Genomic DNA, 26,664 nt, shown 5'->3' on the forward strand with positions numbered 1-26,664 from the left:
CAGGAAAAATGTTCGCAATGTAGGGCGAGTCCAGAACCAGGGGCCACAGTCTTGGAATAAAGGGGAAGCCATTTATGACTGAGGTGAGAAAAACCGTTTTCACCCAGAGAGTTGTAAATTGGTGGAATTCCCTGCCACAGAGGGCAGCGGAGGCCAAGTCACTGGATGGATTTAAGAGAGAGTTAGATAGAGCTCTAGGGGCTAGTGGAATCAAGGGATATGAGGAGAGGCAGGCACGGGTTATTGATTGGGGACGATCAGCCATGATCACAATGAATGGCGGTGCCGGCTCGAAGGGCCGAATGGCCTCTTCCTGCACCTATTTTCTATGTTTCTACATGGTGAAACCAAAATCTATAAAAATGGCCTGTATTAAAATCTGACAATGCACACTTTAACCACATGTGATTTTTTTTCTATTACAAATCTCAAATTGTGGAGTACAGAGACAAATAAATAAATGACGGGCCTTTGTCCCAAACATTATGGAGGGCACTGTAAGAAAACACAAAAGATACTCAAAGGTAATATTTAGAGAAACGGTGAACATATGGAAGTATATTGACAGTTCCATGCCACCTGAGATTAAATTTCATAATCTCACATCTGAGGATTTACATTTCCTGCAGGTAAAACTAGCAAACAAATAAAAGAATGATGTATGTTCACATTCATTGTGAAAAGCAGCGCTTGTCATTTATTTAACCTGACTACACCTTATGGATAAAGTAACTTAAAAATGTCAAGATTAGCAACTGAAGTTTGCAACCAAATGGGTAAATCTGGCACTAGAGCTGAATCAGGGCGATCAGTGATGCTGTCTGAAACATAGATATTGATCCCTATTGAGCTATTTCTTTGGGCTTCTTTCAATTGATGCCAACAGATTCACAAGCTCTTGTCTATTCTTAGATCTCAATGGGGTGAGTTCTTGGGTATTTGAGCTATAGGTGGTCTTGGTAGTGCTAAAGGGTCCGTATATGTCATGGAGCAGAAACAGACCCTTCACACCAACTCGTTCATGCTGTCCAAGATACCTTTCTGAGCTAGTCCCATATCTCTCTATACCTTTCCTAGCTATATAGCTCTCCAAATGGTTAGTGTGATGGACTGGGCTGCATTGACAACTTTCTGCAGTCTTGGGCAGAGCAGTTATCATACCAACCAGTGATGTATCCTGATAAGATGCTTACTATGGTGCATTTGCAGAAACTATTGCCTAGAATACCTTGGTTGAGCAGATCATAACGATATCTCTATGTTTAGTTACTTTTGTTTCATTGATTGAAGTTCTTAATAGTAATATCCTTGTTAACCTTTCCTGTGCCTTTCCATCTGAATGATATCCATCCTATAGCTGGGAGACCAGAACTACACACAATACCCCAAGTTGCTATCACTAATAACTTCTATAGTTGTAACATGATCTCCCAATTCTAAATGGACTGATGAATGTGTCTGTCCCAAAGACCTTCACCACCCTGTCTCCCTGTGTCTCCACTTTCAAGGAACCATGTACCTGTACCGCAAGGTATCTGTTCTACAACACTCCCTGGGACTCTACTGTTTATTGTGTGCCTTGCCCTGGTTTAATTTATCAATGAGCAACACCTTGCGTTAACTGAATTGTAACTGCCAATTCCTGGCCTACTTTCAAAATTGCTCTAAATCCTGTTGTAATCATAATCTTCACTATCCACTATAACACCAATTTTGATATAATCCACAATCTTACTAACCACAACAATATCGTATCCAAATTATTAATATAGATAACCAACAGAGACAATCGCTGTGTCACCACAATGATCACATGCATCCAATCTGAAAAACTACCAACCGCCCTCTGACTCCACGCAAATTTTGTCTTTCAGACTTGCCTATCACTTGAGACCTTGTCAAAAGAGTCAAATGTTTTATTATCGTATGTCCTGAAACACAACAATGAAATTCTTACTTACAGCAACATTACTAAACATAGTACTCTGTAAACACCATAATTAAGAACAAAGTTCAGTATATAAAAACAAACAATAATAGTGCAAAGACAAAAACAATGCCCCTCTCCGTCTATGTGTAGGAAGGAACTGCAGATGCTTTTTTAAATCAAAGATAGACACAAAAAGATGGAGTAACTCAGCGGGTCAGACAGTATCTCTGGAGAAAAGGAACAGGTGACGTTTCAAGTCGAGACCCTTCTTCAGTCTGAGAGTCCGTGGAATCTTTATGACGTACTTGTGTGACATGAATACTTTCTAAATGACAATCGAGGGTTGTAGATATATTAGTATGAACTGGACAACTTTGGAGACGTTCCATTTCGCCAAACAAAGTCAATACCTGCCGTGCAATTCAAATATCATCTAAAAACATTCAAGACAATTCTTCGTGAACATATTATTCTCTTGATGCAGAATGTAATCCTGATGAGCACTACAATGATAAGCATCTATAACATTTGTCTTTGGCCTCTTAGTACTCAAAATCAACTTGCTAGAAAAAGCCTTGTCCCTGATTTTTACATATGGCAGGAGTGAAATGAGAGCATAGCCAGGGTGGTGTGGGTCCTTGACTCTTGTAGAACCCTTCCAGTTCCCATGACGGACCAGACAGCATCTACATTTTGTAATCTTCGTTTCTGGGGCATTCGGGTTGCCGAACTAGGCCATGATGCAAACAGTCAATATGCTCTCTTGTGTACATCTGTAGAAGTTCAAGGGTGCATTAGTTGACATATCAATTTGCCTCAATGTTCTAAGAAAGTAGAGGCGTTGATGGGCTTTTTATACGATTGCATCAATTTATTGGGTCCAGGATAGATCCTTGGAGATGCCCACACCCAGGAATTTGAATTTTATAGCTTTGCTAGAGTCCATTTGAACAACACCCACCACCTTTCAATAAAATCTACCAAGTTTGGATGCATAAACCTATGCTGCCTATCCCTAATCAATTCCTGCATTTCCAACTGCTGGATCTTGTCCCCCAGAATCCCCTCCCGTAACTTTCCTATCACTGTTGTTACTCATCGTCTAGTAGTTAGTTCCCTGACTGCATTAAAAAAAATATATAGACATATTAGCCACGATATGTCTCATGTTACAATTGTAAAAGTTGCTGGTCAGACCTGTCAACATTTTAATTTTACTTAAAATAACAAACATTCTCCCTCAATTTATTTCATTTTTCCTTTAAATTGCAATTCAAGTAAATTGAAGTAATTTTCATCACTGTCATTCTTTACAGATGGGTACATTTACACATGAACTAGCATTTTTTAACTTTGTCTGATTATCATCTGCAAGCCTTGTCTATTGGTTGCAAAGAATAGTTATGGATTTATTTTATCATCCTTAAAGAACATGCATCTAATAACTTGAGTTGAACACAAGCTTAGAAATGTGATTGTGTCACATCACACTTGTGTTGAGGAGTTCATCTAATTATATTAGTGAAGGTAGAGATGTCTGAACCTTATTGGGTGCTCTTGCTTACAATATAAGATCGGAAGGCACATGTCTGAACCTTATTGGGTGCAGGTGCTCTTGCTTACAATATAATGTATTAGTGTCCGTGCCTGTCCCCCCCTCCCCCCCATTAAAACCAAAATTTAATTATTCCATATGTGAGCAGACACAACTTCTGAAGCCACAATTCGTGTTCTTTGGATTAAACATTGGAGCTTGAGAATCTATCTCTTACTGAGCTCAAAATCATTAAGTTTTTGAACATCTCAGGGAGAACGGGTCCTAACTGTATTTCAGTATAAATTACATTGTTTTCCACATTCATGATCTTCAAATTTATCCCACTAATTAATGAATTTAGAGGATATAATTTTTGGGTTGTTTAAAATAAATAATTTTATGGAATGTGATTTTAAAAGATCAATATATATTTAAGGACAAGATAGATTTTTGGATGGCTGGGGAAATCAAAGGTTCTATGGAACAAACAGGAAAATTTTAAAAAATCACCCATGATAACGAGTGGTAGTCTTTTTCCTACTTGAATTAAATGAGCAAGAACTATTTTAGTGGAAACAACATTCTGAGGTGAGATGTGCAACAAATGTGTATGACATGTAACACCTGAAACAATAATAACTTTGAAGAGACCTTAAATGTACACAAACAATTTAAGAGCCAATACAGCCGCAAATGGATGCCTAATTCTTTGATCCACTCTTTGCACTTATTTACATTGGAATTCTGACCATTGAAACTGAAATAAAGTCATTCCTAAGTTTGAGCTGTCTGTTTATTAATACTGTTGGTGCTTTTCTGCAGTAAATATGGGAAACAGCATCTGATGCAAGATTGCCAATAGATTCAGCGGTGGTAGTATAGGCATTAAAAGCTGCAGCAAAAAACAAATTGCTGAAGGGATTCAGCAGATCAGGCTACATCTGTGGAGACAGAGATAGTTGACATTTCGGGTTAGACATCAGGACACCGACTGAATTGGCGCTGACCAGTAGATCAATTTAATTGATTGTGACCTATCTGTGATAAATTAAGAACATCAGATGTCTCAAATTATTAAATTTATGGTAAATACTCAAATTATCACATATGGGAAACAAATGCACATTTGCACATTTTATTACAAAATGCATTAGATCATGGAAATCTTTGATATTCTACATCAAAACAGAGTATTAAAGACTGAAAGCCAAAGTATAGAATTACATTTATTATAAAGCTGCGAACGTTTGCCGCTGTCAATCTCATCGTCAGCCTTAGTGAGATTACATTATCGAGCAAACCATTCTTCAATCGAGGGAGTGGAAAAAGGGAGAATAGTTGGCCGTTTCCCAGAGAGGTTCCTTTATTAGTAAATTAATAGGTACTTAAAATTATATTATGACATTTAGGCGGTGCCGTTAACGCGGGTTATATGTATAGGAAATTAGAGTACACGAAGTCACAAACTTTTCTGTCTAAGTGTTTCCGAGAGGGTGTTTCGAGATGCTGCCCCTTCGATCGAGATCTGTCACCCTCTCTTGCGCAAATGTCACCGATCTATTTTAGATTTTCGGCTGAGTAAAGCAAAGTACGTCAACGGTTCAGCATTCAGGACAGACCAGGGTGCAAGTCTAAATCGAAAACCAACAGCAGGGGACTGGGGGATAAGTCCCAGCTAGTGACTTTCACTAACTTGTGTCCGATCTTTCGAAATTTGTTTTTGGACAAGTATTTGGAATTACAATCATATGTACCGGGCTGCTTGGCTTCCGTTTTGGCTTTTTATATTCGTGATTTCCAGAGTTTTTAAACAAGGTAAATTTTATAATTTTAATAGAGCTACAGATCGATTAACGATACGGGAATAAATAGCAATGGAACGGGAATGTGTTGGTTTAGTAAAAAGGGAGAAACAACTTCAGAACGCATAGCTCTTAATTACGTTATTAAAGTCTAAAACTCTAAAATCGGCAGTCACATTAGGCTGTACAAATAGCACTGGAACGGGAACGTGTTGGTTTAACACAAAAGAGAGGAGAGGATAAGATAATTACAGATACAAACTCTAAACTCAGTGCTTGGAGTTGTGCAAATAACACTAAAATGGGAAGGTGTTGGATTAACAAAAGAGGGAGGAGGGGGGATGTAAGGCTCTCAATTACAGATACAAAGTCGGTGGTCATGTTGAGCTGTTAGGGCGATAGGCGTATTGTCAGGGAACTGTTCTCCAAATGGACATGTAGGGGAGATAAGCGGGGACAGCTGCTGCTATTCTGGGAGGCTGGTGATTGACGACTTTTCTTCGACCTCGAATGGAGTAGCGCTCGGAATTATACTTCGCAAGACAATTTCTCTTGACCTTCGAAGTTCAAGATTTATTATTTGCGTGTTTGTTTTTTTTCCACCCACGATCCCTCCCCTCCCCAATTTAAGGTCAACGATGGATTTTGGCGGAGCCCCCCGGTTTTTAAGCCGGCCCAGGACCTTCGCGGTGACCGCCGGCAAGGACGCGACGCTGGCCTGCCGGATCATCGGCAACCCGGCGCCGCTGATCATCTGGGAGAAGGGCAACAAACCCATCAGGCCTGAGGGCAGGTTCAGGACGGCGGAGGACGGCGACCTGTACAAGTTGACCATCTGCGAGCTGTGCAGCGACGACAGTGGCCAATACATCTGCCGTGCCAACAACCCAGTAGGGGAAGCGTACGCGGCGGTCACCCTTCAGGTGGGAGCCCGGCCGCAAGCCGCCAGCTCCCGCAGTGCGCCTCACTTCGTGCTGAAGCCCAGCTCGCTGCGCATCTGCCTGGGAGACGACGCCAGCTTCTGCTGCCAAGTGCAAGGCAGCCCGTTGCCCACCGTCCACTGGGAGAAAGAGGGCAAGGCCTTGGGCGACGACACCAACAACCGGTACGTGGTGGAGGCGGCGGGCGGCTCCCTTAGGATCTGCTGCGTCAGGTTTTCCGACGGAGGCACCTTCACCTGCACGGGTCGCAACGATTTGGGTGAGTGTCAGGCGGTGGCCGCCCTGGTCATCCTCTCACCTGCTGAAGGTCCGCAGAGGCGGGAACAGCTTTGTGCGTCGGATTCCTCCTCCTCCTCCGCCACCACTGTCGCCGCTGCCTCGTCCATCTTGTCTTCACCCATCGACGGTCGGCCCCCGCCGCGAGACTATGAAAAGGCGGGAGGCCCGAGCCACGCGCGCACGGGCTGGGCTCCGGCTTCGACTCCGACTCCGACTCCGCACGCGGCCGCGACCGTTGCCCGGGCCCGCACCTGCACCGTCACCGAGGGCAAGCACGCCAAGCTCAGCTGCCAAGTGACGGGCAAACCCCGGCCCGAAATCATCTGGAAAAAAGACGGGGAGATCATCAGCCCGGGCCGCAGGCATGTCATCTTCGACGACGACGAGGCCAACTTCGTGCTGAGGATCCTCTTCTGCAAGCAGAGCGACAACGGGTGCTACACCTGCACCGCCTCCAACTTGGCCGGGCAGAACTACAGTTCGGTGCTGGTCATCGTCAAAGGTAAACGCGCTTTTCTTTATTGCTTGCTGTCTTCTTGGTTATTCCCAACCTGCACGCTAACTCGAGAGAGTATCAAGTGTCTAATTGTCATATTACCGAAAACGAAACAACATAACTCTTACATGCAATAACATAACGTGTAAGTAAACACTTAACAGATAACATAATAAACAAAAGATAGACACAAAGAGCTGCAGTAACTCAGCGGGACATGCAGCATCTCTGGAGAGAAGAAATGGGTGACGTTTCGGGTCGAGACCCTCCTTCCGTCTGAAGATGGCAGAGATGCTATCCTGTCCCGCTGAGTTGCTCCAGCTTATTGTGTCTATCTTCGGTTTAAACCAGCATCTAGTCTACAGTTCCTCCTTGCACACAATAAACAAAAGATTCAATCAATTAAAAATAAAATGCAATATTATTCCAAAAAGCCGCAAGTCCTTAATATAACCAAGACGGTTTGTAGTTTAGTTCCTATCTTTGGTTTAGTTATAACCATATAACCATATATAACAATTACAGCACGGAAACAGGCCATCTCGACCCTTCTAGTCCGTGCCGAACACGTATTCTCCCCTAATCCCATACACCTGCGCTCAGACCATAACTCTCCATACCTTTCCCGTCCATATAACTATTCAATTTATTTTTAAATGATAAAAACGAACCTGCCTCCACCACCTTCACTGGAAGCTCATTCCACACAGCCACCACTCTCTGAGTAAAGAAGTTCCCCCTCATGTTACCCCTAAACTTCTGTCCCTTAATTCTCAAGTCATGTACCCTTGTTTGAATCTTCCCTACTCTCAGTGGGAAAAGCTTGTCCACGTCAACTCTGTCTATCCCTCTCATCATTTTAAAGACCCCTATCAAGTCCCCCATTAACCTTCTGCGCTCCAAACTCCAAGTCCCCCCTTAACCTTCTGCGCTCCAAAGAATAAAACCCTAACTTGTTCAACCTTTCTCTGTAAGTTATTGGTAGTGTTCAAGAACCTCCCTAACCTCGGGTGGAAGTTGTTCCTGAACCTGGACGTTAACATTTTCAGACTCCTCCTATGCCTAAAGGGCCTGTCCCACGAGCATGCGACTCCATGCGCCAAGCGCGACCTAAAGGTGCCTGTCCCATGAGCATGCGACTGCATGCGGCAAGCGCGACCAAACCAGAAGCGTGTGCCGCGCGGAGGTCGAGTGAGTGACATGATGTTCGAGCGAAGTCCGCGGGACGTTCGCGCGTGACGTATGGCGCCGAGGTGGCTGCGGGCCGGCAGGCCATTGCCGTGCGGAATTTTTGAACATGGTCAGTTTTTCGGAGCCCCGTGCGAAGTCGGGACCAGCTCCGCACAACTCCTTACGGCTCCGGCGATCGAAGTGGGACGGGCCCCGCGAGGCCGTGCCGCTCAAGTGACCACGTTAGGTCGCGCTTGCCGCATGGAGTCGCATGCTCGTTAGGTCGCGCTTGCCGCATGGAGTCGCATGTTCGTGGGACAGGCCCTTTATGCCCAAGAGCAGGAGTGAAGTGAGAGCGTGGCAAGGGTAGCTTGGGTCTTTGTTGGCTGCATTGGGCTTGTGATAGACCGGATGTTATCCACCACCATTTGTTCACTAACACTTTGCAGTACATGATGTACATGTGTATGGGTTGTACTTGTGTATGATATGATCTCATTTAAATTGGATAGCACCAAGCAAAAATGCTTTCTTTGCGACACATGACAATTAAAAATAAAAAAATACACTGCCAATCTTTTGCACCCTGAATTCTGAATCACAAGAATATGGCCGGACCATGGACGGTCAATTTGCTCATGCCCAGATCTCTCGAATGGCAATGGAACAACTGTCCAATCATTTGAAACATCACATGATGGACATTCTCTACAGTTCAAGTAGCATCTGTGTTGGAAGAATAGGGTTTAAGATTTTAGGTCAATGTCTCCACAATGAGCTGGAAATTAAAAATAATAAGCCTTAAGTCTGATAAGGGGAATGATAATTATTTGATTATTTTGTAACAATTTTTGAGAAATGTCCTAGACGTGTTATAGTTGGAAACTATGTTAACAAGGCCGCATTTGGAGTATTGTGTTCGGATTTGGTCATCCTGCTATAAGATGGATGTCATTAAACTGGAAAGACTGCATTGAAGATTTACAAGGATATTGCCAGGACTCGAGGGCCTGAAGAATAGGAAGAGCTTGGGCAGGTTAGGACTTTATTCCTGGAGCACCTGAGGCTACTGGGTGAATTTATAGAGGTGTATAAAATTCTAAATGGAATTGACAGGGTAAATTCACAGTGTCTTTTACTCTGGGTAGGGGAATCTAGAACCAGAGAACATGGGTTTAAGGTGAGAGGGGAAAGATTTAACAGGAACCTGAGCAGCAACTTTTTCACTTTGATGGTGTTGAATATATGGAAAGAGCTGCCTGAGGTACTTAATGCAGTTACAATAAAAACATTTAAAAGGCATTTGGATCAATACATTGATGGGAAAGGTTTAGAGGGCCATGGATCAAATGGGATTAACGTAGATTGGGCATATTAGTCGGCATGGACGAGTGGGCTGGAGGGCCTGTTTCACTGTAGGACTTTATGACTCTTTATTACCTGAAACCCCAATGGGCCTTGGTTTCATGCCCATTGCTGGCTCTGCTGCACTCTCAGTAATGGCTGAAGTGTTGATATAGATTTACGATAGGAAGGAGGACTTGAATCTAGATACTTTACACTTAGTGGATTAGTTTAGTAACAACAGCTAATGCTTGGGTGGGCATTGCATTCAAGGTGAGCATGTATGACATGAGATGTCAACAGTATGATCTCGCAATTTATTGTGAAAAAGTTAAATGGGCTTACACCACCCTGGCCGCGTTCACATTTCCCTCCTGCTATCGGAAAGGTATAAGAGGCTGAAAACTGTAACAACCAGGTTTAGAAGCAGCAGCTTCCCAATAACCCTGAAGCTCCAAACTACATAGACTTGAAGGGCATTGTTTTTGTCTTATTGTTGATAATATTGTTTGAAAATATATATATATTGAACTTTCTGTTGTTTATTATGATGTTTTCAGAGTACTATGTTTACATATCCTTATTTAAGTTAGTGCTTATTTACATTAGGCTTTAAAAACAGTTTAGAGAAGATTTATCAGACTGAAATTTGGAAGAAACCAGCTGATCTGTGAGGAAAGAATGGAGAGATTAGGTTTATATTGGCTGGAGTTTGGAAGACTGAGAAGGGATTTGATGAAAACATGATCATGAGAGGTCTTGACGGGGTGGAAGTAGAGAGGATGTTTACTTGGGTAAAATAATCTAGAAATAGGGGTTACTATTTAAAATTTACGGTTCGTGTTCAAGAGAGGCAAAAATAGTATTAATGTCTTAGGAGATTGTGATTCATTGTTTATTGCCCAACCCCAAATGCCCTTGCATGTAGTTAAGAGGCAACGTGTGAGTCCAGATTCGTATATAGGCTAGACCATGTAAAGACACGGGTAAAGAAATTCATGACCCACTTAGATTTTCATGACAATCTGGTATTTCAAAGAATTGTAGAGTTACGTAACACAGATACATGCTCTTTGACTAATTTTTATCGATGCCAACAAAGTTTCCTACCCGAGTTTGTTTTGTTTTCACTCGGAGGGTGGTGGGTATATGAGTGATGGGGCCATACGGCACAGAAACGGGTCCTATGGCCCAAATTGCCCATGCTGACAAAGATGCTCTCTGCACTAGTTCCACCTGCCACATTTGGCTCCTATCCCTCTAAACCTTTTCTATCAATGTATCAAATATCTTTAAAATGTTATTATAATATTTGCCTCAATTACCAATGAGTCATAGGGTTATACAGCACAGATTCAGGCGCTAAGCCCAAGAAAAGGTCAGGCCCTGAAAGGTTACTGTGTAGAGTTGAAACAAATTATCAAATCGACTGTGATCTTTCTAAATGGCAGACCATGTTTGAGACCGTGGCCTCTTCCTCCACCGTCTAATTTGTATGTGTGTACTGAGAGTGACTGTGAAATTGAAGATAATAAGGGAAAGATTTATAGGGGACCTGAGAGACAATGTTTTCACATGGGGTGGTGTGTAGATGTAGCTACAACTTTATGCTGTATCATGTATAGCTGTACAGGTGCACAACCTTTTATCCGAAAGCCTTGGGACCACTTGTCGGATTTCGGACATTTTCGGATTTCCGAATGGAAGATTTTTAGCGTAGATTAGGAAGGTAGCGCGGGCGGCTTGAAAAGTCTGAAGCGGCTGCCTCCTTCCCGGAGACTGGGGAATCATTGTAAATCATTGCATAAATGTTAGTTAGTTTGGAGGGATTTTATGTGGTGGTAAAGGGGGAAACTTTGATTCTTAGTCCCCTACCTGGTCGGCGACTCCCAACATCGCGGAGCTGGGGGCTCCGTCCGGCCGCGGGCGGCGCCGGTTGGAGCTCCGACCCCGGCAACTCTACCCCTGGCTGCGAGGCGCTCCAAATCCAGCGCCGCCGCCCGCGGCCAGACGCCCGCAGCCCCAGTTCCGCGAATGTTGGGAGTCGGCGGCCACAGCGCTCCGGAGCTTACCGCACGGCGACCCGGTAAGGCATTGCCCGCTCCCCGCTGGTATCTCAGCGCTGCGACGCCGCCGACTCCCAACATTTGCGGAGCTGGGGCTGCGGGCGTCGGAGGATTTGGAGCGCCTCGCAGCCAGTGGTAGAGTTGCCGGGGTCGGAGCTACAACCGGCGCCGTCCGCGGCCGGACGCCCGCAGCCCCAGCGCTGCGGAGCTTACTGCACGGCGACCCGGTAAGGCATTGACCGCTCCCCGCCTCTCCGACCAGGTAGGGGACTAAGAATTAAAGTTTACCCCTTCACCCCCCCCTTCACATAAAAGCCCTCCAAACTAACTGACTAACATTTAAGCAATGATTTACAGATGTTTAAGTGTCTCCCCGGTCTCCGGGGAGGAGGCAGCCGCTACAGTAGTACAGACCTGGGTTGACTGTGGGTCGTTTCGGGTCAAGTTTGGCGCGAAACGCGAGCTTTGGTGTGCAGACGACATCCTGGAAAAAATGGCCGGTTTTCGGAGTTTTTCGGTTTCCGGAACTCCGGATAAAAGGTTGTGCACCTGTATCAGGATGCGCCAATTTTTTATAGTCAATACACTTCCCAATGAAGGCAAGTGTGCTAGTCATCATCTTTGCCACACTGTCCACCTGACTCATCACTTTTAAGGAGCAATATACCTGCGTAAGTCCTGGTTTGATATACCAAAGTACAGCACCTCACAATTATTACAGTTAAATTCCATTTACCATTCTTTGGCCCACCTTTGCAACCAATCTAGAACATGTTATAAACTTAAATATCCTTCCTCACTGTCCACTTTACCACCAATATTGGTGTCTTCTGCAAATTTACTAACAATGTTAACTACATTGTTATCCAAATCGTTGATGTAATTAACAAACTGAAATTGACCCAGCACCAACCCCTATGGCACTCTAGCTGGAACAGATCACAGGCCTCGAAATTAAAACTATCCTCCACAACTATCCTTTGACTTCTTCATCCATGCTACTTTTGAATCCATTTGGCTAGCTCACCTTTGATTCAGTGATCTAACCTTGCAGACCAGTCTGCCATGTGGGACCTTCAATCTTCTTGGTGATCTCTTCAACATTATCAGATTTGTGAGACACAATTTCCCATGCACATTATCTCCAGTGATTTTTGCCTCCATTCAAACGAAATCTTAGGAATATTGAACAATCTACTCTAAACCTTTGTAATTTGTTCGAGCAAGAGGCTCGCAAACTTGTTAAAATCTGGAACAAGAACAGAAATTCTAAAACATGCCAGTCAAGCAGCATCTGTGTGGAAAAAGAAAATAGGATTTACGAGACTGTCTCAGAAGTGGGGGAGAATGTAGAGTTTATAGTTTTCAAATCAGTGCAGGGTGGAGGAGTGATGTCTAATACAAAAGTTACAAAGTTTGCAGATGATACTATATTTTTGGTGATATAGCAGACTTTAAATAATATTATCTACAAGGGGATCTTGATCACCTGGACCAATGGGACAAGGAAAGATTGGCAGATGAAGTTTAATTCGGATGATATTTGCACTTTGGGAAGACAAACCAGGGCAGGACTTGTACCATAAATGGTATGGCCATCCAGTGTTGTAAAACAGAGACAGAGGGGTGCAAGGATACAGTTCCTTGAAAGTGGTAACATAGATAGACAGCATAGTGAAGAAGACGTTTGGCATGCTTACCTCAGATAGGGCAATAAGTATAGGAGTCATGACATGTTATAGCTATATGACTAATTGGGACCCGTTGGGTCCCTGTCACACGGGAGGCCTGGTCCCCGAACGCAACCCGTTCCCCAACGCAATACTCCACCACTCACCTATTTTTCCCCAATGCAACCCGTCCCCCCCAGCGCAATATTGCAATACTCACGCATAGCCCCCAACTGCAGATATGGCTCATTTCCCCTCATCCCCCAGCACTCCTTCCCCCTCCTCTTTCCCCTCTCCTCCTCCCCGCCCGAATCCCTCCCTCCCCTCCCCCTCCCCCTCCTTCCCCCTACTCTCCTTTCCCCTACTCTGTCACTCCCTCCCGCCATACCTCTTCTCTCCTCCCTACCCCCCCTCCTAGCCCTCTATCCCCCATTCCTCACCACCCCATCTCGCCCCCCACTATCCCTCCTGACCTTCCCCACTCCCCTCTCCTCTCCCTCTATTCCCTCTCCCCCCCCCAGTCTCCTCACCTCCCCCACTTTCCCCCCTCTCCCTCCCTACCCCTTCCTCTCCCTCAATCCCCCCCACTCTCCCTCCTCCCTCCTCACCTCCCTAGGATCTTTCCCCTCTCCTACTCCCCTCCCCAAATCTCTCCTTCCTTCTCCTTTCCCCTACCCTTAGTCACTCCCTCCATCCATACAAAGCAGCGTCTGTCTGAATATGAAACTCTGCACAAACTGCTCGGCCACCCTGTAGATCGTCTCTCCCTCCCTCTGCCCACTCTGGCTCAGCCGTCCTGACGGACCGGCACTTGGCCCGTCCCCACCCGCCTACCTGTTCGCTGCCACCGCTGGGCGCGCTCGGGGGGGGGGGGGGGGGGGTAATGGAGGGGATGGAGCCGGTGTTCATCACAGAAGATCTCCTCTGAGAGGGCCGGGAGGGTGATTTACTGCAACGGCGGCGGTGGAGGAGACTAAGCCAGGGGGAACGGGTAGACGGGACCGCCATAGCCACAGATGGCGGGCGGGGGAGAGTGATGAGGGACAGAGAGAGAGAGATGGGACCAGGGCCTCCACTGGACCCAAACCCCCCAGTTGGTTATCGCCTACCGTTATAGAAAAATCGCGCAAACCAGAAGAGCACAAGATCAGAGTTTTAGCTATGTATAGATCAGTAAAGCCACATTTTCTTGTATTGCTTATTATTGTAACATGTACCGAGATAAATTGAAAAGCTTTGTTTGTATTCTATCTAGTCAAATCATACTATATGTGAATACAATCAAGCCATACACAAATACAACATGTAGTGCAAAGAGAAAACGACACGAGTGCAGAATATATTGTTAAAGCATTATAGCATTACAGTTATAGAGAGAGTGCAGATTTAAAAGAAATGCAAAGTTTGCTTAGAACATCGGGACCATTAGCTTAAGGGTGAACGGTGCAATCGTCTGATAACAGGGAAGAAGCTGTCCCTGAATCTGGTGGTCTGTGCTTTCCAGTTTTTGTATATTCTGCCCGATGGGTGAGGGGTAGAAGAAGGAATGTCTGGGGTGAAAATGGTCCTTTATTATGTTGGCTGTATTCCCGAGGCAGCATGAAGTCACTTGAGATATGGCAAACTTCCTTAGTTTTCTGAAGTAGAGGCAGTGGTGTGCTTTCTTGAAGGCAGCTTCAATGTGGTTGGTCCTGGGTAAATTGTCATTTTAAACAAATATGGTGAGAAAGGTCCATAAGCATAATTATGGGAAATGATGATGCAAGAGCCTGAAGTTGGAAAAGTCTGTGTTCATTCCAGAGGGTGCAGTATCTTGTGTGAAAGTATGATTAGATGAGGCTGCAGTCAGACAGGTCGGAATGAGAGAGGGATTCACTGAGAAGGGACAACTGAGAACTGAATGCAAGAGCTGCACATAGTGATTACCTAATCTATGTTCGGTTTCTCCAGTGTTGAGGAGGTCACATTGTTTGCACTGGCAGTAGCATCTTGCGGCTGACATCCTGCCACATAACAAGTACAGCAGTCCATTGGCTGTTATATGCTGATATTTCAGCATTGAATTGTACTAGTTTGCTGATCTATTCACCAAATATGTTGAAGAGTAATAGCTGCTATTTGTGTCTTAATTTTTCTAGGAAAATCACCTGCTTCATGATTTTGCATGAAGCACTGTATTTGGGAAGTTTGTAATTAAAACTACAGTTTGAATGAAGCCAGTGTAGTTGGTTAGGGTGTTTCCACAGGCTTTAAAACAATGTCTAGCTTGTATACCTTCAGAATCGCCCAGATGACTGTACATAATTTCCAGTGTAATTTCAACTAAGATCTTGTATTTTCTCTCCTAATTAGTTAAGAACAGAAGTTTGAATTGCTCTATTCTACTTAATCTGGCCTGTGCCCATGTTCTCTCCTGAACTTTTTCCATTGTCATAATTTCCATTTGAGGTCTGGTATTTCAGTTGGCCTCAAGGTTTGGCTGTCACAGTTGTTCAGTGAATCATGGTGAGTTGTGATGGTGGCAAGGCCCCAACAGCTGAATATCCTAAAGCTGTGATCCTGAAGTGGCTTGATGGCTCTTTACTGTCAAAGGCCTTGTCAATTATTATTAAGTATTTCTGATGATTAGAAACATATAAAAACAAATCAAATAGATTTAAATAATTCGGTCATTAAAAAAAAAATACTTGTATATCATGGACTTTCAGAAATTAATTAAATACATGATAAAATAATAACAAATGAACAAATAACCTGCATTTTTTAAAATCATTTAGTGATGATCCAATTCAAATGAATGGACCATGTTTCTTGCACCTGCCATCAGCTCAGGATATTTTTGCTCCACTACACGGTGCACTGTTGGAGTGGGAAATCATAGGTTCTTGCATCTAATCTCCAGATTGTCTCTCATATGCAGGTGCAAAATTCAAATCTGGTGATCTGCGAGAAGATCATCGTTGATGATTCTGTATAGAAATGTATACAAAGATGTATATATTTTGATGTAATGTATAGGTAAATTGCCTCTTAAAAAATATTCAAATGTTGATAACAACTATATTATTTTCATGATGTCTCAAAGCACATTACAGCTATTGATATATATTTGAAGTTCAGTCACTCTTTGCAACCTGACCAAGTCCCACCAACAGCAGTGTATCTATTTTTTTCAATCAAGTTATAGGGCTTCTAAAATCTGCTTGCGTTTGGGCCGAGGTTTATGTCTCATCCAGTGGACTGCTTCCAAAAATAGAACATTGGCTCAATGCTTCACATAAACCTCCTTTTGGATTTGTTTCTGAAATGGGACTTGAATAGCCAACCTTTGAGATGAGGTGTTTCCCACTGAACCATTGACATGTTTCAGTATTTACCCCCATACTTGAACTTTCACTTTTCTTTCCCAAAAACATTTGTTGTGTGTGTGTATATATGGGTGAGTATGGGAGTAATTCAAAATAAATCCATAGTCCAGAATGGTTTGAATACTTTAAGCACACAGAACAAGAATTATTTTTATGAACCTAAACTACCTTCTTTTAATTTACTAAAATTAATTAGCTCAATTAATTGTTAGCTTATTTGTAACGCGTTATTTCTGCTTGGCCTTGTGTTTTATGATTTTAATTGTATTCGTATTTTAGTCTGTGATGACACTTTCCTTCCACGAATGCCTGAGATGTTTCGCAAGCTTATCATGTCTGTCCATAATATTTGGTATCCATTGTCATAATATATTTTTAAAATAGTGTCTAATAAGTATGTATTATAAATTGAACTCTAGATCCATTTTCTTGTCAATGTAATTAATGTTTAAATTTGCTACAAAGTAAAGGGTTCGCCATGAGGAGAGATTCTTTAGAGTTTGAAAGAGTGAGAGAAATAGTCGGTGAAACCGTGTCATAGAGTCAGATCCATACAGCACAGCATTAGTTTACCCTGCAATGTTGATCATCAAATTTTAGTTTTACTTTATTTATTGTCATTGGCACCGAGGTTCAGTGAAAAGCTTTTGTTGCGTGCTAACCATCAAATAGCCCCTGTCTACTTATCCATTTGCTAGCATTTGTCTATATAATTGAGTAATGTGCTGAGTCATGGGGTTATAGTATAATGGATTCAAGAGTGGAATGTTTAATTGTTATATGCAGCAAAACTGAATAATTGTTCTTACTTGTAGCAGCATAACAGGTCTGTAAACCCAATACTTGGTGGATGGCATAATAAAATGAACAAAAACATTCAATAAATAAAACCCAATATTAGTGCAAAGCAAAACAAATACTCAAAGTCCCAAGTGCAACCAAGACAGTTTGTAGTTCAAAGTTTAGTTGACTTTTGTAGTGTTCAAAGCCTGATGGTTGTTGGGAAGAAGCTGTTCGTGAACCTGAAGGTCACAATTTTCAGACTCCTATACCTTCCTGATGACAGAGTAAAATGATAGCATGGCTAGGGTGGTGTGGGTTCTTGATGCTGTCTTCTTAAGGCAGCCTCTCCTATAGATCCCTTTGATGGTCTGGAGGTCATTGGAAAGCAGTGACAGCGGTCAAAGTCAACATGAATTGATGAAGGGGAAATCATACTTGACTAATCTTATAACATTTTTTGAGGATGTAACAAGTAGAATGGATAAGAGGGAGCCAGTGGATGTGGTGTATCTGGACTTTCAAAAAGCCTTTGACAAGGTCCCACCCAAGAGACTATTGTGTATAATTAGAGCACATACATGGCTCTCGCTTAACTTTTTTTTCCCTGTTGCCAGCTGGGCAACCTAGGCAGCTTCTTAGGTTGCCAAATGACAGTTTAGGTGGTCATCTAAGACGTATGACGTGCGATAATGTGCTCGGACGAAGTGCATAGTTACCAGTCAGAATTATGGTCAATGAAGCATTCATGTATTATTTCTGCTTCAAATAAAGTCACAAACTAAACATATTCACCAATCAAGACATGATATATACCACAATGACATGCAGCAAAATTACAATACAGTATCTCATCTCCTTTTACACGTTGCAATGAATGCAATTTCTATTGTTTCTTTCCACTTCCAAACAAAATTCTGGTTGGATTATTCAGCGTATGATCAACCTCAGTAAGACCAAGTGCAGGCTTGGCGATTGCTTTGCACAACACCTACACTCAGTTCGTAATAACCAACCTGATCTCCCGGTGGCTCAGCACTTCAACTGCCCCTCCCATTCCGAATCCGACCTTTCTGTCCTGGGCCTCCTCGATGGCCAGAGCGAGGCCCACCGCAAATTGGAGGAACAGCACCTCATATTTTGCTTGGGTAGTTTACACCCCAGCGGTATGAACATTGGCTTCTCCAATTGCAGGTAACAGGGCTCGAAATTAGCGGTTGCCCGGGTGCCACTGACCACTCAAAGTGCCACCGGGCAACCTAAACGCCAAGTCATTTTGCTCGGCTTGGCAACTTGGTTTATACCGAAGATATACCGTGGGAAAGATGCTAAGTGTTGCGTGATTGAGGGTCAGAGCGAATGACAGGCCCTGCACACCAGCAGCGGCGGCTCCATCTCCTCCTCCTCCTGCACCCCGCCCGGTCTGATAACGCTATAGGATCTTTGCTGTTAGCGGCCGCTGTTGCCACTCTGTCAATGGCTCTTTCAAAACAAACCCTTGGAGGAGGGAGGTGTCCGTCAGAGGCAGAAGTTGGGAGGGGGGGGCTGAGGATAGAGCGCGGTGATTGGAGGAGGGAGACGTGCCAAAACACTCTTGGCAGACCTGCACCGCAGCCAGGATTGATCCCGGTCTCCGGCGCTGTAATCGCTGTCGAAACGCCACTGGACCATCCCCGTTCCCACCCGAGAGCCCCCCCCGGGGATGGTGGGAGGTGTCGGGAGTCAGGTGGGAGCGGTGCCTCCAGGCCCACAGCCAGCGCAGAACAGCAGCACTAAACCCAGCTCACTCTGCCTGTCCCTTTCTGGATTGAGACAGGGCTGTAGGTGAGACAGGCAAAGTTGAGATGCATTTAGCGCTGGATTGTGCGTCCGTAGCCTCGCGTGTGTGTGTGAGTGTGCGCATACGCGCGCGGCCGCCAAAATATTGTGTTCCCCGGTCCCCTCCATATTTTGATAGCGATTTGAGCGATGATGCCAGTGTTGTCCAAGGAACGCTGACCTTCCTTCCCACCTCCTCTGCCCCTTCCCCTCTCTCTCTCTCTCTCTCTCTCTCTCTCTCTCTCTCTCTCTCTCTCTCTCTCTCTTGTACGCCCCCCCTCCACCCCTTATCCTGAGACCCCTCCTCTCCATCCCACACTGATCCCCATTCCTGCCTCAATTCAGTCCTCACTGACATCCCCTGTGCTCCCCTCCTCATCTTATCAGTATTACAGAATTCATTTTAACTGCAAATCAATGATCTTAATATGGAGTGTCAGTACTGTAGTTATTTAATGAGCAACATTCACAACCATACGTTGGATTTATCCAGGTTTTGCTTCTATAGTCAGTCATATACATCACAAATTTGGTCAGGAGTATTTCAGTTGAAATTTTAACATTAATTCTGAAGTGGGAATGATGGAAACAGTGTTTATCAATAATTTTATTTATATCTGGTGCTTTCAAACTGGGTATCTTCATTGCTGTTCACAACACATACAACTAATCTGAATGTCCGGTAATGTGGCGTCTTGACACCTTTAAATATGTTACGAAATATAGTTAGTGTAATGTTTAACCTGTCAGATGGGTATAGTCAGTTTTGTCAGCTATTATCATAAAATGCCTTTAGAAATGTCCTTGCAACCTGTATGGTTTGTTGTGGATAAATTATGTGGGAAGCAAAAGTGTTTCTGTACCAATAGCAATAACGACCTATGCTATGGCCATGTCTTGATAATTTTCGGTCCTTCACAGAAAACATGCTTGCATCAATCTGTAGTGTGCATGGTTTAGCATATATGTTATCATGGTCCAGGATTTATTGACACAAGTTGATCATACGCTGAATAATCCAACCACATTTTTGTTTGGAAGTGGAAAGAAATAATAAAAATTGCATTAATTGCAATGTGTAAAAAGAGTTGAGATATTGTATTATAATTTTGCTGCATGTTATTGTGGTATATATCATGTCTTGATTGGTGAATATGTTTAGTTTGTGAATTTATTTTAAGCAGAAATAATATGTGAATGCTTCATTGAGCATAATTCCGACTGGTAACTACGCACTTCGTCCGAGCACGTTATCGCACGCGTCATGCAAGCCGTGTTAAATGACCACCTAAACTGTCATTTGGTAACCTAAAATGTTGCCAAGGTTGTCCGGCTGGCAACAGGGGAAAAAAGTTAAGTGAGAGCCCTCGGTAGTCCTTGCTTTCTCCATCCTTCTCCTCCCATTCCCAGCTCTTCTCCAGCTTTGTCTACCAACGGGATCCCACCACTGGCCACATCTTCCCATCTCCTCCCCTGTCGGCTTTCCGCAGAGACCGCACCTTCCGTAACTCCCTGGTCATTTCGTCCCTTCCCACCCAAACCACCCCCTCTCCTGGCACTTTCCCTGGCAACCGCAGGAAATGCTACACTTGTCGCTTTACCACCCTCCTTGACTCTATTCAAGGACCCAAGCCGTCTTTCCAGGTGTGGTAGAGGTTCACGTGTACCTCCTCCAACCTCGTCTAGTGCATCTGCTGCTCTAGGTGTCAGCTGCTCTACATTGGTGAGACCAAGCATAGGCTTGGCGATCGCTTTGCCCAATACCTCCGCTTGGTTCGCAATAACCAACCTGATCTCCCGGTGGCTCAGCACTTCAACTCCCCATCCCATTCTGAATCCAACTTTGTCCTGGGCCTCCTCCATGGCCAGTGTGAGGCCCACCGTAGATTGGAGGAGCAGCACCTCATATTTTGCTTGGGCAGTTTACACCCCAGCGGTATGAAAATTGACCTCCAATTTTAGGTAGTCCCTGCTTAATCCTCTGCTTCCCAGCTCTCCCTCAGCCTACTGTCTCCGCCTCTTCCTTTCTTCTTCCCACCCCCTGCACCCTCACATCAGTTTGAAGAAGGGTCTCGACCCAAAACTTTGCCTATTTCCTTCGCTTCTTAGATGCTGCCTCACCCGCTGAGTTTCTCCAGCTTTTTTGTCTCCCTATTCACACAAGTTCTGTTATCCCACTTTCCTCACCCACTCCCTACACGTTAGGGGCAATTTTACAGAGACAAGTTAACCTACAAAGCCAATGCATCTTTGGGATGTGGGAGGAAACCTACATGCTTGCAGGGAGAATGTGCCAATTCAACACAGACAGTGCCCGAGGACAGGATCGAACATAGATCCCTGGTGTGTGCGGCAGCAAGTCCACCAGCTGTGCCACTATATTTTATTTTCCAACACACAAAAAATTATACGTTGATAACTTTTGGTTACTAAAAGAAAATAAACTATCCATTTTCAGTCTTAAACCTCTAACTGATGCTATGTCCCCCTTTACAGCTACTGTATGTTTTAATTCGGTTCAAGACTATGGGACAGTACATCGGCCATAAAGTTGCTGCCTAAAATTGCCAGAGACCCGGAATTGATCCTGAATATGGGTGTTGCCTGTATGGAGTTTGCTCCTTTTCCCTTTGATCGCATTGGTTTTCTCTGGGTGCTCTTGTTTCCTTCCACATTCCAAAGGTGTGCAGGAACCTTTTTCAGACCCAACCCAAAACGTAATATTTTCCTTTTGTCCAGAGATTCAGTCTGACCTGTTGAGTTACTCCAGCTTTTTGTGTCTATCTTCAGTTTAAACCAGCATCTGCAGTTCTTTCCTACACACACATTACTATACGATAGAACTTTATTAATCCCAGGAGGGAAATTGTGTGTGTATAGTTATATATTCATATATAAATATACACTGTTTTGTTTTCTCGTTTATAACATTGTTTACAACTATCTTTACATATTCTGTTGCGCTGCTGCAAGTAAGGATTTCATTGGGACATGAGAGAATAAAACGCTCTTGACTTGCTAATATGTGGGATAGAACTAGTGTACGGATGATCGGTGGTTGGCGTGGACTCCGTGGGCCGAAGGGCCTGTTTCCACGCTGTATCTTTAAATTAAACTAAAACACTAAAACCAGAGGAAATCTAAAATTGGGTGACGTCTCTACCCGTAACGTCACCCAATTTCTTCTATCCAGAGATGCTGGCTGCTCCATGGAGTTCCGCCGCACAATTAAAGCATGGAATAGTCTTCACCCTACTATAGGTACCCAACCAGCTAAATTTAAGGTAGCTCTTTTTTGCCCCAAGAACCCTTCTTTGTTTAAGTCCAAGTCAAGAGAGTTTTAGAGAGTTTGGTGGTGGTGTTCAAATTCTGTTTAAATACCATTTCGAATATTTTTGGAGGACCAGGAAACTAAGAAGCAAGAGTTACTCCAGGGAGTTACTCCAGCGAGTGATTCTGCGTTGGTTTTCAGCGGTCGCGGCGAGTGGACAGCAATGACAGCCAGATCTCCCACCATGCAAAGGGAGGGAGAAAGTGGCCGACGCCGACCAGTGGCAGTGTGCATGTACAGGGCGGCACATGCGTACAACCACGGCCGATGATGTGCTGGCCAAAGATCCTCGCTATAGGATCTTTTGTGCTGGCCGTGGTTGTGCGCATTTGTAAGGCTGCCGGCCGTGCCGGCAGACGAGGAGTGCACGGATGTTAAAATGAGTTCTTTTTGCCAGTCTAATTCAAGAAAACTTGATTCAAACCCTTGTTGCTGGAATCGATTCTTTATTCTGACAGCGCTGGATAATTCTTTAAACCTTCCAACACAGAGTTAGAAACTCTGGGGCAGGTTGAAAGAACTACAACTTTGGCATAAATGTAACACATTATATAGGTAAAAGACAAGGATAGTACAAAAGGAGTGGCAAACTATTAACCAATCATTATGGTTTACCATACATTTAACTTATTTGCATTAACCAATCAACTAAATCCTTTCCATTGATTGACAACACGTATAGTCACATGATTTTCCCTTTTCCAGCCCCTTTACAACCTTCATCCCCTCTGTGGTTTCTTCAACCTCTTTGCTCAAAATCATTTTATTTCATTAAAGTAAAACCACATATAAAACTAATTCTCACAGAATACTTCTCATAATATACACAGAATACAGCAATCACACCACACATACATACAAAACATATTTTCACTTTTGGAAAAGAAAGTTATTTCTAAAACTTCAGATTTAACCAAAGTCTAATACTTACAATCGTAATTAAACACAATACACTTCACAATTAATTTCCTTACAACCACTTAGTTAAAATACAGTTACTTATGGATTACAAAGATTAAAGATGAGTTTTACCCCATTCTTACAAAGTGGTAAAGACAAAGTTCTAATCACACAATTCCCACCTCCAAGCTCACAAAGGCCATATACTTGTCACACTTGATAAATTATAATTCCTCCTTCCAAGCTCGGGTCTAGTTTCATTCTGAATTACAACCTCCTACTATCAGTGGAGGAAAGGAATGTAAGGTCTCTTTACGACCCCCCCCTAATAGCATTCCACACAGCAAATGGAAGATTACTATATGCAGACCCCAATCGTTTGGCTTAGATTAAAACAGAGTTACTTTCTCAGTTTTTTATACACATAAGAAATTATCCTTATACAAAGGTCACATAACCATTACCTATGCCTGATCTCTTATCCCAACATAAACACATCTAAACAGCACAAACCATCTCACAGACTAGTATCTACCCTTGGTGCCTACAATCCAACATAGACAACCATAAATTGCCTTAGATGACACAGCCAAACTCTGAGATGTGTCACAAAGGAAGAAGGATGGTGCCCATGTCAAGGAGAAAGATCCCATTAACAATCTCTATTATAAACACCAACCTAAACCAACTACACCTTCTCACAACATGATTGTTGCTCCAAAGCAATAAAGAATAGATATGCCTATCCAGATCACCCTTTCCATGTTTATGATAAGCCATCTGTTCTCCTGTGTGTGTTCTTTGTTCTTTATTTCTTTGTGGAGGCATGTATTTCTGAAAGCCCCAACTCCAAACCCTTCTCTTGCAACTTAACACAAGTTCCTTAAGAACTTATCATTTGAACAATTTTATAATATATTTCCTCACAGATACAGGGGGGGCAGGCGTTGACGGAGAGAGAGAGTCTCTCTCTGTCTCCCGGGTGCTTGCCAAGCCGGGCAAAATGGCATGGCTTTTAGGTTGCCCATTCTGGGTTCTGGATTGTGGGTTGCCATTGGCAACCGGGCAACCGCTAATTTCGAGCCCTGACATAGTATTGGGAGTAGGGTATTGACATGGATAGACATGCAGACAGGAAGGATGGAATAGGAATTAACAGGTCCTTTTCAGAATGGCAGGCAGTGATTAGTGGGGTGCCACAAGGCTAGGTACTGGGAACCGTTATTTACAATGTATATTAACGATTTAGATGAGGGAATTAAATGTGACAGCTCGGAAAAGTATCTGATGAATACACATAATGGTCCAAATAATGCAAGACATAATTTAATACAATTCAAAATATTACACAGACTATATTATTCAAAAACGAGGTTGAATAAATTTTACCCAAACGTCTCTCCCAGATGCGATAAATGTCTGTTTCAAAATGCTAATATAACACATTAATTTGTAGGATGTACAGTTGAATACATTTTGGAGCGATATATTTGATATATTTACAAAGCTTTTCAAGTCAAGAATAGAACCTAATACGGAATGGATTATATTTGAAATAATAATAGAAGATATCAATTTAAATAAAGACCAAAATGTTTTTTTTAATTATGGGTTAATAATTGGAAAGAAATTGAAACTTACATTTTGGAAAAATACAGCTATACCAACTGTTAAAATGTGGATTAGGAATATGATGGACATAGCACACCTTGAAGAAATGAGACTGACTAATAGATAAATATGACCAATTCTTAAGTAGTTGGTCCCCTTTTATCGACTTTTGGAATCATGTGATGCAGCGTCAGGTCAAGTCGTGGATAGATTTACATTTGAATAATTTGAAAATTTCTCTTTTAAGGGTCTTTTTCTCCTATTTCTACTTTCCACTTTTTCATTTCTTATATACACACTTCACGTTTTTCTATTTTCTACTATCTTTTTTTCCTCTTTTTCTCCTCTCCATTTTCTTCTTCTTGCCTTTCTTATTTCCTTTTCAAAAACATAAAACTAGAGGTTGTACATAGAATGTATAATTACGTTATGACATAGTTGGCACCTAAAATTAGGTCCCACTGTATTGTTTTGTATTGTACTAACTTCTAATAAAATAAACAAAAAAAAATTTTTTTTAAATGGGGAAATAAAATTAAAAAAATGTGACAGCTCCAAGTTTGTGGATGACACAAAGCTGGGTGACAGTGTGAACTACGATGAGGATGCTATGAGGCTGCAGGGTGACTTGGAAAGGTTGGGTTAGGCAGGATGCATGGCAGTTGTGAGGAAATATTATATAATAGAATTGCTCGGATAATAACGTTTGTGTGAGGAACCTATGTTAAGTTGCAAGAGAAGGGTTTGGGGTTTTCAGAAATATGTTCCCACAAAGAAATAAAGTACAAAGAACACACACAGGAGAACAGGTGGCTTATCATAACATGGAAATGCTGATCTGAATAGGCATAGCTTTATTTATTGGTTTGAAGCAATAATCACGCCGTCAGAAGTTGTATTTGGTTCAGTTTGGTGTTTAGAGTATAGGTTGTTAATGTGGTCTCTTCTCAAGACATGGGCACCATTTGTTCTTTCTTTGTGACACATCTCTGAGCTCTAGTGTGTCTTAAAGAGGGTTTATGGTTGTTTATACTGGTCTTAGACAGCAAGGCTAGATAATAGTCTGTGATTTGGTTTGCGCTATGTTTAAATGTATTTATGTTGAGAAGAGATAAGACATAGGTGATGGTTATGTGACCTTTGTATATGGTGATTTCTTATGTTTATAGAAACCTGAGAAAGTAACTCTGTTTTGATCTAAGCCAAACGATTGGGGTCTGCATATAGTAATCTTCCATTTGCTGTGTGGAATGCTATTAGTGAGAAGTCGTAAAGAGGCCTTCCATTCCTCTCCTCTAGAGATAGCAGGGGGAGGTTGTAATTCAGAATAAAACTAGACCTGAGCTTGGTAAGAAGCAATTATAATAGATAGATATAGATATAGATAGATATGCCATTTATTGTCACTATACATGTACAATGAGATTAAAAGCAGCTCGTACTCAGTGCATACATATAATTTAGTACAAAAAACAAGTAACAGAAAACAAAAACAAAAGGGAGAGGGGGGGGGATGGGGGATAGGTGCACAATTCTGCGGCGCTATATACATATCTATAAAGGCAAAATGGTGAAGGATGAATAGGTAGTATTCTTAGGCAGATGTTTAAAGATTATATTA

At 42.9% G+C, this 26,664-nt stretch overlaps 1 protein-coding gene across 1 annotated transcript in view; it reads left to right on the plus strand.

Moving 5' to 3' along the window:
* The first annotated feature begins 4,727 nt into the window (after nucleotides 1-4,727).
* Nucleotides 4,728-26,664, plus strand: part of LOC129706003 (obscurin-like) — a 395,075-nt gene continuing 373,138 nt past the window's right edge. Inside the window, 2 exon segments of the mRNA XM_055649977.1 lie at nucleotides 4,728-5,282; nucleotides 5,901-6,991. Coding sequence (XP_055505952.1) covers nucleotides 5,908-6,991 — 1,084 coding nt within the window. The 5' untranslated portion in view covers nucleotides 4,728-5,282; nucleotides 5,901-5,907.

The sequence above is a fragment of the Leucoraja erinacea genome, chromosome 2 (genome assembly GCF_028641065.1).
Source record: "Leucoraja erinacea ecotype New England chromosome 2, Leri_hhj_1, whole genome shotgun sequence".
Classification (NCBI taxonomy): Eukaryota; Metazoa; Chordata; class Chondrichthyes; order Rajiformes; family Rajidae; genus Leucoraja; species Leucoraja erinaceus.